This window comes from Corvus moneduloides, chromosome 7, assembly GCF_009650955.1.
Source record: "Corvus moneduloides isolate bCorMon1 chromosome 7, bCorMon1.pri, whole genome shotgun sequence".
NCBI lineage: Eukaryota > Metazoa > Chordata > Aves > Passeriformes > Corvidae > Corvus > Corvus moneduloides.
The window spans coordinates 27081703-27098719 of record NC_045482.1 but is presented as its reverse complement, the minus strand read 5'-3'; the positions used below and the strand labels follow the sequence as shown (position 1 = coordinate 27098719).

General features: G+C 39.7%; 1 protein-coding gene across 1 annotated transcript in view; it reads right to left on the bottom strand.

The window, feature by feature from the left end:
• The window catches only part of TMEM177 (transmembrane protein 177), a 37791-nt gene that overhangs the window by 17792 nt on the left and 2982 nt on the right, over positions 1-17017 (bottom strand). The window contains exon 2 of the mRNA XM_032114886.1: positions 1-17017. This exon is cut by the window's left edge and continues 17792 nt beyond it. Within this exon, the coding sequence (XP_031970777.1) occupies positions 16053-17003 (951 nt within the window). The 5' untranslated portion in view covers positions 17004-17017 and the 3' untranslated portion in view covers positions 1-16052.

Below are 17017 nucleotides of genomic sequence, written 5' to 3'. Positions count from 1 at the left end.
TATCCCTCCATGCCAGTTCCAAACAGTCTCCCTGTGACTAACATTGCCATGGCCTGATTTACACACAGATTAAGTATCTGCAACTCATTATCATATTTAAACTTCTGGGTGGCTCAACTCCTTTGAGAAATTGGACCTAATAGCATTCTACACAGAAAAAGATATAAGTATCTATTAACCTGTAGCAATTTACCATAGCATTTATAAAGATATGAATATATGCAGAGTCATGCACATCTTACTAATGCAGACTGAATTATTCATTGCAAAGCTGGGCAATATTTTTATCAAATACTTATTATGGATAAATGTTTTTCTTATTCAGTACCTCGATATATGTTTGAATAACACTTTGCAAATAATTCTTCATGCAAATGGTGCACTGAAATATTAGCACTTTCCTCCTTTGAATAGTTATTTCCAAATCAATTTCCTTTGTGTTATTTATTTATTACAAATGAATAAATGGTATTCATGGAGCTTGGTTCTCTCTAGGCTAATAAACAGGCTTGGTGTTAGCCCCCAAGTACTTGTAATCTCAGCTTCAAACGTGCAAGCACACAAGTGAATTTCTATGCTATCACAATATTTCTGGCACCAACACGGAGATAAAAGAAACACAGGAAACCAAGGAAAAGTGACTCAAAATTTCAAAATATGAAGTCATTGCATATATATTGGTTGGTATGTCCTTATTCCATTGACTGTCATTCTTTATGTTGGTTTTGATCTCTCTGCCCTTTTCTTCCTTTAATGCCTGAATACACTCAATCTTGTATTTTCTTGTCTATTTGTTTAAGGTTGAACAATTTATATTTGCTTGCAATTAGTCCCCAGTTTCTGAGCAAATGCTGCTCTTACTGGACTCTAAATAATAAACTCTATAAATAATTCTCCAGCCATGCAAATGTTCTCCAAGACTTAACCCCAAGGCATGTAGGTGCTACTTTTGTCTCCTTTCCTTTCCTTTAATTTTCAAATACCACATCATCACCATGAACAAAATTCACCTTTGTCACCAGTGGCCAAAACAGGACAGCCCTGGTATTTTGTGGTGCAAAACCTTATGGACGGCCTGTACTTCCTAAGTTTCAGGGAAAGTATTTCTTCCTATAAATTATAGACAAGATGTGCATACTGTGAGGTAAAATTTGGCAAGTGACTCCCAGCTCCTGCAGGCACAGGCTGGCTTGTGTCCATAATGATCAGGGCTCCCTCTCTCTTAGAAAGGTCATGGTCACATTACATGATGGCCCTTCTTGTTGTGAGACATCATCATTACTATCATTATTACTGTTATTACTGCTACTATGGTAATGCCAACAACAAGGAGCTGGCTTTTTCCAAATGCATGGTGTGAAATAATGTGGTGGCTATGCGGCAGCCCTCTGGAGCTTGGCTTTTCCAGGTCATGCTGTTGGCCTGGCATGGGGTATGCAGGAACATAGAGGCTCTGGGGTGGCACTGGATAACCAGCCAAGGTGATGGGGAGTCACACCTGGCAGAGTTAGGAGAGACATTTCAAAATCATGCTCCTGAGCCAAACTGAAATGCTGGTGCAGGTGCACCCTACAGTGTGTGCACAGATGTTTACTCTCGTTCAGCAGATCAAGCTCCCTTCTGCTAAAATAAAATGCTGCTCAAAAAATGCTTCTAGCTGCAAATTGTCATTACTGCTTCCTCCCAGTAATGAGGCTTTGGCAAACCACTTACTAGCATTACAGTTTACCTGTACTCAGCTTTGCACTTGTGTTTGCTGATCACTGCAGCTGAAGCAAAAGAAAATAAACACATCAAACACATGCACACATTGCTTAAAAATAATGCATGTTACTATGTTGTCCTCAAAGTAAATAAGAAAAACAGAAAGCAATTCACAGAACAGGGTCTCTGTATACTCTGCCAAATAATTAAAAGTCCGTTGTGGTCTCTGATCAGACAGATCAGAGTCAGATATTTATGACTGTGTAATTTTTGAACATAGAAAAATCTAATTCTTAGCTACTTTTAAAAGAAAACACTGGTGTGTTGAAAAGGAAAAGGTAATAGCAGCACAGGTCCTGGCCAGATCTAAATCCCAGATGATGCTGTTGGAGAGAGAGAGTGGATTAGGATAGGATCCTGTGGTCCAGTGACAGACATGGTAAATGGTGATTATCCAGTTCTAGTTTACACAATTTTGCACTCACCTATATCATGTCCTTTAGAGTAAAAGCCATAGGATTTTTTTTCACATTTTTGTTTACTGCCACTCTTCTGCTGTTGCCTTACAGATGAAGGCTGCAGCAGTTACCATCATGAAACAGGACCATATGGCTTCAAGATCAGAAACAAATTCACTAAACCCTGACTTTATTATTTTAATTCCTATCTTGATAATGAAACACCAAATGAGAACAGAATTCAGCCTAAGAGATGAGGTGTCGGAATAATTTTGTATCTTGTCACTAGGTAATGACTGTAATGGTATCTCTTACTTAGGTACCTTCATTAACGACTTAATGGTGAGGGCATGTTTTAGCAATTGTGAACATGTGGAATACTTCATGTTCCGGGGCAAAAGATTAGCTTAATGAGGAGAGAGCCAATTTCCTGAAGAAGTGCTTTATATAGTTCCTGCTTTTAAAAGAAGAACAGTAACACGGACAATTAATCATTACAAGGTATAAAAACACTTAACTTCATGGTTTGGTGCATTTATAGCACTCCTGCAGAGGGGAGAGAGATTAATAGGTTTTTCTCACGTGGTAAAATAGGTGGAAATAGGTTCTTCCAAATCCTTTTGCTCAGTAGAGAAATATTCATAACCAGGAGATTGGGTTCAAAGAGCAAACTATCACTTAGCCTCTCTTAGTCACCTTCCGTTTCTCTAGATGTTTATTATGTTTTAGGCACATTTGAAAATGTGGCCCACAGACACCCAAACCCTGTGAATAGAGCTTTGATAAATGCTCGTATCTTTCAAATACAATGTACTTTATTTTGTTATGGGCAAGCAGCTTTAATATCAGTAGTCAAGAAACAATAGCAACAACAAAAGCTCAAAACTACAGTGCTGCAATCTTCAGCAGAAGCAAAGAAGCTGTAGCAAGGAACAACCATGAACATTATGTCACTTAGTCAGTCCATCTTGTCAACAAATGATGTTTCTTTACAGCCTTGGCAAGCAAACCTGGTAATTGGGCTTGCAAAAATAAAAACTGGCAAGAGCCTTGATACCTGATGTGCAAAGAAAAGAAATGAGTACAAACCTAGTAATTACTTTGTCTGCATCTTTTTCAGAATTGAAACAGAAAGGCTTCAGTGTCCTTGAATGTTCATCCCCAGGAAAAAGCTGTACTAAATTTGCTGTGTCTTGGTACTTGACAGTTCATGCCATCTTGCATTTTTCCAGTAAGTTTAAGTAGAAAAAATTCTACAGGGAAAGTTTTTTTTTTTTTTCCTATTTACTAAAGATAAGATACACTATTTACCAGCCTACATCTACAAGTTATGACAAGCTTACCGTAATATAAAAAGATGGTGAGTTTAGGGAACTGAGATTTAGCACATTAAAAGATTATAGTTTTAGACAGTCTCAAGCTCTCTTACTGTTCTGCAGCAAAGCCCTTCTGTCTCTGAGTTCTCAAGCTAGCAGTCCTTTCCCAGTGCAACCATTCTACTTCTTGTTGACTCTGAATAACATACTTGCAGAAAGAAAGTGGATTCTGTCTACAAAACTGTATCATGTTAGAGGTCCTCTGTTCTACAAGAAAGATTAAATAAGCAGAACAGACATCAGAGAAAACATCCCCAAATAGAAGATATCCTCATCCTCACATAGGAGTGAAGTTACACGAGATACTTGGAAATCTGGATAGCAGCAACCAGTTTGGTGATGAATACTTAACTGGACAAAATGCTTTTCCCTATAACATTAATTTTTGTTAATGCCACTCACCAAACACACCAGACCAAATACAGGATCTTTAGGCTGATAGTGCACAAAACCCATTCTACTTTGAGGTTAGGGGGACTAGAATGGTGACTGCCACTCTCCCCAGCCCATGCTGGGCTGGCACATACAGCACCCTGAAAATCCAGAGGGAGAAGCCATGGCCAGGATGTGGCAACTGCTCCCCTGCCATCTTGGTGGGACAGCCAGTGCTGTGCTGCTTTGAGAAGACAAAAGGACATCCCTGGAAGGGCTCCTGTATTGAACAGAAACTAGACAGGCATCTTATGACCAAATCCAAGGAATAGGAGGAGATGTTTATATAAAATATGCATTATTTGATCCTTGTCAACTAGTAGACCTTTCTGTCTAGATAAGCTGAGCTTTCAGGACAGTCAGACTGACTATTTGGGGCTCTATTTAAAACAGACTGTCCAGAACTTATGGTGGGATAAATTCCTGTAACTCTGCTGACTTCAGAGGAGCTGCTGCAATTTACATGAACTGAATTTCTAGTCCAGAATTAAAATTGTGACTTGCTTCTAACATATACACACACACATGGAAATGTTGTAATTTCAGTATTTTACTGGAAAATAAATCTTACAGGTGATTTATGTCCTACAGATACACAATAAATGTGTAAAAGAAATGAATTGATATTGCATTCTTTTCAACTAAATCTTCCTTTATATAATACCTAAGTTTACATAAGCTGTGGCACCACATATTCTGACTTCCCTTCAATCCTACCCTGTCACTTTTGGTTATGAAATATCAGAGATCTCAAATACCAAATAATTAATTGATTCTGGGAAATTTGAACAAAAAAATTATTTTCCCGATATGAAACTGCTGTTCTCAAAGAAACAATAAGAAACAGAAAATGTTAAATCTATGTCCATAGAAGAAAACTGTCTGAAAAAACCCCCCATATATTCAATTTTACCATGCACCAGAACCACCTGTCCCTTCTGATGCCCCAGCCTCACTTCTAACTAACTACCCATTTATGATGACTGCCAATAAAAATAGAGATTCTCACACATCAGTATTATTCCACCACTAATAGTGCAATCATGCTAATTTTAATCACCTAAAGATCTCAAAAACGTAGTGCTCATGGCTGGGGTTACACAATAAGGCTTTTCTACAAAAAGTGATGTTTTTCTGTGATTCCTTGAATTAGTAAACAAAACAGTGATCAGAAAACAAATATAATAATTTAAATGGAAATTTATCTTCTCCTAGAAAAAAGCTGTTTTTGAAGACTAAGTGATCAAGGGATGCCAATCAATGAGAAGCTGGCTCAGAGACAGAAAACAAAAAATAGAAATATTTGGCAATTTTTCTACGTCACATAAACTTGATTGCAAAATACTTGTATGTAACATAATAAAATCAATCTGTTTTGCTAAATTTATTAATGAATGAGTAATGAGAGAGTAGGGAAAATCAGCATTTTGTAGGCAGGAAAAAGACCAGAAAAAAACCCCCTCAGTAGAACTGGACAAAACTAGAGAATGGGTCTGTTGATGAAAATCCCCATAAAGTTGTATAATAAAACACACTGCAGAACTAAAAGGGGGTATCCACCCACAATATAGGTTTCCAAAATCCTTTGGGATTGCATTAGTATCTGATCAGAGAAGCCAGCAGGCTCTGCTCTCCAGAGGCTGCAGATACACCCACCACAGTCTGGATGAAGGCATTGGGTCAACCTAAGCATGACCATATTGATCAAGGTGTCAGGTTGCTCAAATATTTTCTTCTCTTTCTTATGTACTTCTCACCAAAAACATAAACCACTGAGATCTCCTGTGTTAGAGGTAATTTCTATAGCAAGTAGTTAAACCCCTATTTTTTTCAAAACGATGCAGAGTAAGCACAAACTGAGAGCTGCCTGAAAATAATACACACATCAAGCCTATGTGGTACCATTTGCTTGGCCAACAGATACCAGAGAGTAATAGCAATGCTGTGCTGATAATTTTTTTTCCATTATTGAACAAACAGAAATTTTTAGGGACAGAACATGATAGACACCTTGGAACTACCCTATTTTTGGAGTGGCAATCTTGGCACAAATAAAAATCATGCCTCTTAGAGGAGGTTCATTCAGTTCTTTCTGAGGGAACAACAGGCTGCTAAAGGGCCAAAGCTCACTGGGAAAACAAAAATGGCTCAGTTGGCAAGACAAGACACCTGCTGCATATGCCTTACACCAGGCTTTTGAGCAAAACCAGATCTCTGACAGCAGTTTCTGGCCAAACTCTGTTGACTCAAATGGCATCCTGTCCATCTGTGGTAACTAAATAATTCACAGTTGCCTCAGTGTGGAGACTTCATTTTGGTCTTATTAAGAGATGACAGCAACCTTGGGCCAGTCTCCCTTCCCCTTGGTTTGACTCTCAGAAATCAAGCCCTCGAGCTAGACATTAGTTTTCCTACGAGCATGGCCTTGGCACTTAAAAATCCAGTATCATACATGGCAGATGTAATGTTAGGTGAACCAAAGAATCTCAGCCTGCAACTCAATTCAGCCTGTTAATTCCAGGAAAAGCAGTCATGTCCTCAAAGTCTTTGTGCTTTGCTGAATTCCTGAAAAAAAAGTTCTCTTTCAGAGAGAATGTCAAGTGTTATCCCCACTGGGCAGGAGTTACTCAAGCACATGTGCTCACTGATTTGCTGCCAGTGCTCGTGTGAGTGCCTGCCAAGAGGGACACAAAGTTCGCATCTGACACACAGAAGCTTACCCTGGATGTTCTCTGCCTGGCAATCATTGCTCTTTGGTCCACAATATTATTTATTATCATCAGAAACAGGGCAGGGGAAAACTTCTGAATTTGTGATTTTCCTTAAATTATTTATAGGGACATTGAGCAAACAGAGTATTTTTAAGCTAGGGGAATCACTGTTTCATAGCTGACTGCCTGTGAACCCATCCACCAACTGCAGGGTGGAAAACTTTTAATAGCTGAGTTACAAAACGCAGTGATGAGTTTATGAGGGCATGATGGATGCACACATTAAATGCCAAGAAAATAGAACAGCTACAACATGATCTGTATTTTACACACTGCTTTTCATGGAACCTGTTCATGCAATAAGAAATTCATGTTGTGTATTCTTCGATAGCCTGGATAGAAACTAACTTAAAAGAAATTACAAAGTGCTAACAAATACTGTAAAGATGGAAAATTGTAAAAGACACGAGGTGATAATACTTGTGTGCCAAAGTCTATAGAAAGGGTTTTTTTGGATCATAATGAAAAAATTTAGCAGTCTTTTTGCTCTCCATAACCTATTTAGTAGGAATGAAAGTGTTGGGTTTTTTTTGTTGGTGGTGGGGTTTGTTTTTGTTTCTGTTTTTTTCTTTTCTAGGAAGCCAACATTAAAAGAAAACCAAAGGTGAAAAAAAACTTGAGAAGGAGGAAGAGGGGACACTGTTCCACACTGCTGAAAATAATCTGTCCAAGGAAAACCTGATTAGTGCTTTGTGGTTAGGTCATCCACCGTGTGGGATTTCTTGGTTTCAGTTCCTTATTTCCCAAGGAGTTAAACTCTTTCCACATTAGCTATAATGGATATGATGCAAATGTTCCTTGGACTGCATGATACAAGTAGCCCAGTCTTCATCCTGTTTAACCTACTATAATACTCCTTCTGTCTCTTCCTCTTCCAGAGCCATAATTCCTAAATTTCCTCCTGCACCATGACACAGGATCCCCTTCATCCATTCGTGCCTGCAACATCCTCTTTCATATAATCTCCAGGAGATTACAGTTTAAATCTACAAACCATAAGCCTGAAGAGACGATTTAGCACAGGTTTATATCCTCGACATGCACGCTAGCACATTACACAACACAGTGGGCACAATGTCACCTCCTCCAGCCATGTGTTAAAAGGACATCCCAGATGCCAGTGGTAATGGGTTTGATCCTAGCAGTGAAGCTTCAGGTGGCTCAGAGCATAGGAACAATCTGATCCCCTCCACAGATCCAGAAGCAGCGACCAAGTGGCTGAGCAGGAATCTTCATTGGCTGGCAGTAGCACAACTGGGTCACGTCCAGACCCTTGCTGCATTCTGCCTGCCAAGTAAGCAGAGGTGCTCAGGCTTGGGTGATGCGCCTTTCGTAACTTCCAATTTGTATCACAACATCAGCCATGCCTCCTACTGGTTTTGGGCAAGCACCTCTGCTGGATTTGGCCATCAATAGTGGCTCTATCTATACCATTCAAAGCAAAACTCAGTAGAAAATCTTTAAAACCAGAGCAACACCATGAAACAAAACTAGTGCACAGTAGGTCTGTTCTTTTCCAGAGGCTTTCATAGTTTCAGCTGAAGCCAACATGCATCCAACACCCATAAAATACCAGCTAAGGAACAATTATTTCACATCAGACATCAGATTGGAAAGTCCAAGGTAACGATGTTCAGTGAAAGGAGAAAAAATTTGGACATATCTGATCCTGCAACATGCACACACACATTTTGCAGAGCTCAAAGCTGCATCAAATCTGCTTCCAGCCTCAGAATAAAAGAAATTTCAGAGACAGCCATGGTAAAATCTGGGAAATCTGTGCTACAGGTAAACTTCCCTTTGGTATCTCCACGTAACACTTCTCCAGGGCAAGCAAATTTTTTAATCTGGATCAAGGAAATAATAAATGTGTGTGCCAGCTGAACTGCTTGTTCAGAACATGGCACCACGTTTAGTTTCTTTTCTTCTGCTCACTGCATAAGCAGAAAAAAAAAAGAGCTGGTCACAACATGACTCTAGAAGAAAATGCACCTTTTGATCCATCTATTGTGAGGTTTCAGCAGAAAGTTTTTCTTTAATACTAACTGAAAGAAATCCCTAATATGTAGAAAATCCCAATTACTCTTCCTTTTATTCAGCTCTCAGATAATTTTCATGGCTCTACATATCCAGTTCTGCTGTTGGAAAGTAAGAAAAAAAATTGAAAGAAATGTTTTTACAGTTCAATTTGCAATTGCTAAAGCATGACTTCAATTTGCAACATAAATTACGTTCTGGCCAGAAAAGCAAGAAAAAACTTCTGCCTTTTCACCTGCTTCATAGGTGTAAAGCCAACACACATGCCGAGCTTTCATCCAGCCACCTGCAACTGTGCCACAGCTGTCTTCAAATATGATACAAGCAAACACTATTAGGATCTCTAAATTGTGATTGCAAAAAGCGACATGAATTTACGTCGTCCATAAAATGATGGATTCAACATTTCCTTTTATAAGGTGCTGCCATGCTTAATGAAAACTTTAATAAGAAGTTTGTCTGGTTCTTGATTTTACTTTTTCAATATTCAGCATGATACTTTTAGGTTAAGATGAAGAATGTGGAAATCGAAGGGAAAGAACTCTTAGGGGATGAACACAATTTTCTAAATTGCTTAAAAGAATATATAAAAATAATAATCTTTGGGATCACTGGCTTTTATTTTCCTATGGCAACTTCTAACCATCACAGGCATATAATGAATGTCTGAACATTAAGAATTTATGTGTGCTGCCTTAGATGAGCATAATTCTCAACTATTATTAATGAGGAACTATAAAACACACTTCAAGTGTAACTTCATTACATGAAGTTTCCAAAAACCATAAATACATCTGTCTGTGGGTATCTACAGAGAATTATATAACACGCTTTTAAAACACGGTCACTGAGGCAGTGAAACTCATCCCAAATGAGAAAAGATCTTACAAGGAAAACTTTCTACAGAGTAATTCTTCCCCTGCTCTGTTTTCTAAAATATTTATATAGATGCCTCCAGTATAGTCAGAAAATGAAGAATAAAAAAAAATGTGGAAAAAAAAGATTTTTTTTTTAAACCAGGCTTGTTATTTACAACATGGCTTGATCTTAATTTTCAATCTTCCCTGAGAAATAGATCCAGTATTTCATTGTGTAGTAATTCAAGAGTCAATATAGCTTTCAAATAGTAATGCAGATTATAGTTTTATCTTTGTTTCCGTATATGTTAAATCTCCTAATAGTTAACAGTGGTGTAATTTACTAGTTTCCACTTCTAAAATTTCACTTCCAATTTTTATATCACAAATTATGGCTTCAGTGTTAGCCAATTCACGTTGATATAGACAATTATATTTGTGGTAACTCAGAATTCTGCAAAATTCCATTATCTCTGGCTGGAAATAAGTAGTAGCATGGACTTTTCAGATCAGCATACCTGGTAGAGCCAGTGTGGTATTGCACTGCCACATGTTGCTTAGTGCAATTTGGAGAGGAAACCATCACATTCAGTCTTCAACTCCTGTAAATCAGGGGCTGCTCCAGTGAAATCTGCAGTGGCAATGCAGTAACTGCTTCCAGGGCAAATGAAGCCTGAGCTAAGTAAACACCAGTACAAGCAGCTAATAGCACTACTACATTACTTATTATTTCTCAACTCACAATACCTCATCTAGACAGAAGTATATGAAATACCCTGCAGTTTTCAGGAACAGGAAATAAAGTTCCTAAGGGCTTAAAGGGAATATCAGCATCTTAAAAGTGACAGAGGCAAATTAAGATCAAAAGTGAACTGGGTGCCACAGACAGCGAATAAGAAATACATCTTTTAAAAGTAATGCTAAATGGAAAATTCAAAAGTAACACTAAATTCTTTTCTTGTGGCAAAATAATAAGGGTTTTAACCACAATGCCTATTTTTCATGTAGTCAAAAGCATTTTTCCCTGAAAAAGCATGTAGACTAAATATAGTAAAACACAGGAGAATTGAAGCTGCTGTGGTCTTTGGCTAGTAAGTACTGTAGGAAAAAGCAGGAGGTGCAAATGAAAGTTCAAGCAGCAAGTGACTTAAAAGTTCACAAATCTTGCGTGAGCACGCTAAAGCAGCTTGTAAGATGAGTCAGCAGGCAGAAGAGGCAATTAGAGTAACAGAGCAAGGGGAAATGAACAGACAATGAAGAAACAACAACTTTCCCACTGGAAAATTTCCAGCATATGACAGAAACAAAGCTTCCAGAGGTCAGCAGGTCTGCACTAAACCACTGAACAGTTACTGGATAAAAGTTGTTTGGATACTGCATTTCCTTTCTTCACGTTCACTCCGCAAGAACTGCTGGAACTGTGAACCTGGGATCAGGCTCACAATGTCTTGTTTTCTAAGTACCCTTAGGCACCCTAATGAGATCTGCTGTTTTGCAAGACTTCTACAGAAGTAGTTTTGCCACACACAAAGGAGGACACAGCTTCACCTGTTACTCATTTATATTGAAAGAAGCTGTTAACACCTCGACTACATTAATAAGGTAATGCTCCTGCAGACCAAAGTAGAAATGGGTTCTGAGAAACCAGGTCAGGACTGGAAAAGGGACCAACTTTCCAGATGACAGCAGTTCAACCATGGGGGAGGAAAAAAAAAACCAAACCAGAAGAAAGTTCTCCAGTAAGCATGATTTGGGAGACAATTAGTTTTTCAAACAAGCACAGAGCACCACAAATTCTCCCTGCAATATGTTTTTCCTACAGAAAAACTAAAGTAGCGGTAAAAAAATCATACACCTGGGTTGGCTGTGTTTTTCAAAGTGCATTTTTGGACACAAACTGAGTTCCTTCTCCCAAAATTGGAGACCTGGATAGATTTCGGCAAACTTGGTCTTACTGAGGACAGTAAAAACTTCCAACTGCAGAGACATTTCAGTGTTCATTTCTGGCTATGAAGCTTAAAGAGTTTGGCATGTACTTTTCCAGATGGGAAAAACAGACTGGTTTCTGGCCAGATTTTAGTAATTTTCTCCACTTTATGGATTTGGCAGTTTGAGCAGCCTGAATATACTCACTTCAGCTTAACAAACCAATATATTCTCAGTGAAAAAGATGCCCAGCAAAACATCCATAAGCCATTTTTCAGTGCCTTCAGTTTAATTTGTCTATCATACCAACTCCTGAAGAATAATTACATTGTTTTTCTGTTCTTAAGTCTGGTTTTGACAACAACCAAATTTCTCTCTTCCTGAAGGTGTCCTCCTTATTCCAAAGTCTTAAGTATATCTTCCTACACTAGCATTCTTCTGCTTGAAAGGCATTCTGCCTGTCCATAATATACACTTCCAGCTGAGATGAGTGAAATCAAGGGGGGACTGGATGCATGGATAGCAGATTGTCTGCAACTTACTAATTTTATATTAATGTAATCACACCTGCTACAGAGAGCTTTTAATGAACAGGAGCAGATACCCATTTCAGGATGTGGCCCACATACTGCACATAGCAGTACTCACTCCTTGATGGATCCTCTGCATTTGTTCCTCTGGTGAAAGCCACCTGTGTTTCAGTCATGGTGATTTGATTCATACATTCGAATTCACACCCACACAAGCCACACTTTGTCACTGTGGTTGTTTCACAACTGCTACAGCCAAGGGCAAAATGACAGCAGTAGGCTCTTCTCAGCATCCCCTCTCCCAACACCACCAGCTTTCCCTGCAGGGCAAGAAGCTCCACAGCTCTGCAGTCAGCTCTCTCACCATCTTATCTGTCAAATTCTGGAAACCACTTTGACGTGAAAAGGGGTGATAGCAGTGCTCTGCTGTAATAAAAAAGGCTGTTTTGTAAAGGACCACTATGCTTCAACTGAACCCCTCTGGGCAATTCCACATCCTTCACTCACATGCCACCTGGGTGGAGATTTCCCTCTCTCTGAAGCTCCTGCATCCTGTAAACTCCAAGAGAAGCCAGATACCCATAGCAGCTGATTGAGGAATTGCTGTAATCAGATGACTTCCAGAGCTTGTTGGTCTTCAAGAAAACTGTCTAGCTCTCAATCTTGCTCTTTTCTGACAACTTTTTGGTTTTGATCATTAAACAAGCTGAAGGTATCTCCACAATGAGAAACCACAATTTTTAGGATAAAGAAATACGTGAGCCAGGCCCTGGAGTACATTTCTTGCACTTCAGTGGGAATTCTGAACAAAGCACCTAGGTGACCCTCATCGCCTGCAGCAACACCCACTAAAGCTTTATGTAGCAGCAAGAATTGCATTTATATAAGAAAGAAGTTACAAGGATCACTTTCTTTTCAGTTACCTAGAACATTCAGGATAATAACACAAATAAACCAGTCAAGCAAATCTCTCTTTAAACTAGATTTTATATAAGTTTAAACTAGCAACTCATTTTGGTCTCTGCAACTCATACTTCTTCATCCTTTAATTGCTTTACCAGACAGAGAGCTTCATTTCTGTAGATAGTATCCATTTTTATGAGAGCTCATTACTTCACTGACACTTCTGCTTTTACGGTTTCTAGGCTTAGACTTCTTTTATCCACATCTCCCAGCAATTCCTTTTTGCTTAACATTTTTTGTTGCTTTCCTACACAAAAATTTGTACAAAGTCTGCCTTGTCTGAGCAGCAAATTACAAGCCAGTTAATACTAAAACAAGTTCTTCAAATTCCTCAGATTTTCAGCTTCAGAGCTGGGGGAGGCTGTTCACTGACACTATTTACAAACCGATTTGTCTGGCCTCCTTCTGGGCCACTAAATGAACATGCTTTCCCACATCAGACCATTCTTAGTATGGAACATTTCCACCTTTAATTCTGGGGCGCTTGCTTGTAATGAACTCTCAAAACCAGACCATTTCTATCACCAGTATGGGGAGTTCATGTTTGATTTCAGTGATAGCTCTACCTAGAGAAAAACATTTGCAGTATAATAAAAGACTGCACAAATACTGTCATGGCCATGTACTCGAGTTGCGCTATTCTTACTTGCCAAATAGCATCAGGGATCTTGCAAGCAACAATTAGCTGGCATCACACACACAACAAATCTTTTCCAGGACAACTTGCACATTCCCAAAGTTCAGGAAAATCTTACTTAGCAGTTGTGATTTCAGTTCCCATTTCCCCTATACTGACAGTATGACACTATGCTCGACTATACAGTGATGGAGGTGTGTAAGCCCTTGGCAAGAATCTCTCTTTGGAAAGAAAGGGAGTGTGTCTTAGTAATACCCAGCCCTTCCTAACCAACACCACTGTGCCACAGCAAGTTCAAAGAGGGGTAAATGGGATACAATTTATAGATACGTGGAGCTTCTTGGAGAATCCCACTGTTAAGAGTTAAATGAAGTGCAGAACTGAAAAACCCATTAGCACCACTGGGGCTTTACACCCTGAGAATGTCAAATAACCACACTAGCTGCAGGCATCTTGATGAAAAGCAACAGTAAGGAGTGGTAAAAGACAAGTGGATTACTTTAATTTTGTTTAAATTGCTACTTGTAAATCTCCAAGATGGCTTTGATTTCCTCTCTGCACTCTTTATGTAGCAGCAGCTCCTTCAACCACATAAACCAAGTGGGCCAAGTTCTCTCTGAGAATATTTCATGGAGTTTAGACTCGTCTGAAGGAGTAACAGGAAGATGAACTGAGCTCACAGGCTATATAAACCAGGAATATATTCCAGTCTTGAATCACTATGTCACACTACCAATGAACTTCTGTGATGCCTTATATTGGATTTGCCTGGAAGACAAGTCAAATAAAATTGAGCCTGAAGCTTTTAAAGATCCCTGCCTAGAGGTGAAGTCTCTTTATTCCACAGACCAGGAAATTTTATCAAACTCTTTCACAAAGGACCCAAAAACAATAGCTTTATGCCCTACAGCCAAAAAAGCACTAGAGACGTCTCATGACTTGATGAGATGAGGACAAGTGCAAGCAGTAAGTGATGTTTCAGAAGCACATGGCACAGATTACTTCAGCAGAAACTCAAACATCTCACATGCATGGCTTCAGCAATGGAAAGCAACAGCAGTGTTTCAGCAGCCAGAATGTCAACTTTATGTCACTGTGTGATTCAAAACGAAAACAGAACCCAGTAATGCTTTGAGCAAACACAGGCATGACAGTTCTTATTATAGCAGATGAAGAAAGGACAAAGCTAGGGCAAAGACAACACTCAGCACATCTCTGACTGAGAAGACACAAAATAGAAGTTGCCAGTAAGAATGATGACAGAGCTGAGAAGAGGAGAATTACTCTGATGTCACCAGGGAGAGCTACTGGAACAGCAATAAAAACATAGAAAAGAGGGAACCACAAAGTTTGAGAATTATCACCTTGAAAAATCAAGGTGAGGCTATAGTGGAAAGTTTACTGCCCATGCACTAAAGACATCTCCAGAAGATTAGTAATCCTGGGCAAAGCTTGGCCTGCCAGACAAAATCTTCTTAAGCCAGCTGGATACAGGAGAGTAATTTCCTTTGGCAACTCTTCATCAAAGACCTCATCAATTTCTGCACTAAATGCCAGACTTATGTCTCATACCTTGCCTTCATTGACATAACAGGTGACATACACCTATGTGTATTTTTAAATGAAACAAAAAACTATACCAAAGCAAGCAGAAAAACCTCTTCTCAACACTCTTATCCCACTTGTGAGAAAACAACCAACCCACAACAGTCCTGTTACATACTACTGCTCCTGGGAAATATCCATGGTGATGCTGCAGTCACCACGTCCTGGAGACAGTAGAACTATATTTAAGCAAATGATGCAGGTGCTGGTAATACTCTGCCTGTACTGGTAGGAAGTGCAGCATAACTAATGTGCCCTATTGAAGAATGGTGATTGTAGCATAAGAATTTCCACAGCACAAGAACTTACACAGAACAGAAACACTGTATCTTGGTATTTATGTAACCACAGGATACAGACTGCCCATTTTTTTAAACATCTTTGTGTTGTTCCACAGGAAAAACAGCAAACACCCCAGTTTAAACGATAATGATCCCAAAACTCTCCATTGGACTTGCCCCTCTCAATTTGCCAGACTGAAAGGGCAGGAAGGCAAAGCAGTGCAGCAGAACTTCGAATCAGTGTCTGAAAAGTTTCCCCCCCTCAGCAGTCTTGTGATTTGAGATGCACACAGAACTGAGCACTTTGGAAGCAAGGCTTTAATATTTTAAGAGAGAATTTTTTTATTCAGGAAACGTGCAATAACTCTTCCCAAACTATATGCAAAAATAAACCCCAAAATTCTAATGAAGATACAGAAGGGAAAAAAAAGCAGCACAGCGGTGTTCCAAAATACATAATTCACAAGTTTAAAATTCAAGCACTCCCATCTGATGCCTGGAGCTCTCTTAAAATATTAACAATCAAAGTTCTCCGGTAAGTGTATGGGGTATACTTTATTCTGAACCAGTGCCTTGGGAAAAGGTTACCACTCGGGGCATACATTTTCACTCCTTGTTTGCCCATCAGACCACGAAAAATCCTGTTGCGGGACAAGATTTTATCATAAAATTCAAGGCCACCTCTGGCGTAGTCCTCGGAAAGCATGGCTGCCTTCCTGTCAGCCCTGCAGTCCAGGCGATAGGTGACAGCGTCGGAAGAGACGCAGTAGCAGAGCAGTCCTCCCATGGCAGTGACGAGGTTACAGAGGCCACGGAGGATCACGGGGCCCGTGGATAACCCCAGAAGCAGCTTTAGAGCTCTCCCACAGACAAACGTCCCAGCCAAGCAAGTCGGAGCCACAACTGCACTTGCTAAAGGGCTGCCATTCTGTAAGTACACAATTTCTCTGGCAATGGCAAACTTCTGAGCTTTAAGTGAAAACGTGAGAGCTTCCTTCAAAGCCACGCCTTCACTGCTCTCCCAGTCTACTTCCTTGCCATTTATTACAACAACGTGGTTGACTATTCCTTTTTTATCCTCAGCTGTGCTATCAAAGTTAGGCGGGATGCCCACCAAAGAGCCTGCTGGCAGCCAGGGAATTCCAGCACTCACAGGGTGGAAGCTAGAAGCTGCAAAGGCTCTGTAGGAGTCAGTGGACTTCACACCTGTATCTTGAAGGACATCCTGAAACACACCACAGAGCTTCTCTGAAAGCTCAGCTGGCTGCCCCTCTGACCAGCATTCGTGCAGCAGTTTGAACGTCTGCTCAGGAAACACATGATAGGAAAGGTTAGTGCCAAGCAGTCCCACGCAAGAAACGGCCAACACAGTGATCTTGTGCTTCTTTAACCACACAGATGCCTTCCGCAGGAACTGCACTGCCATAGTCAAATCCTAAC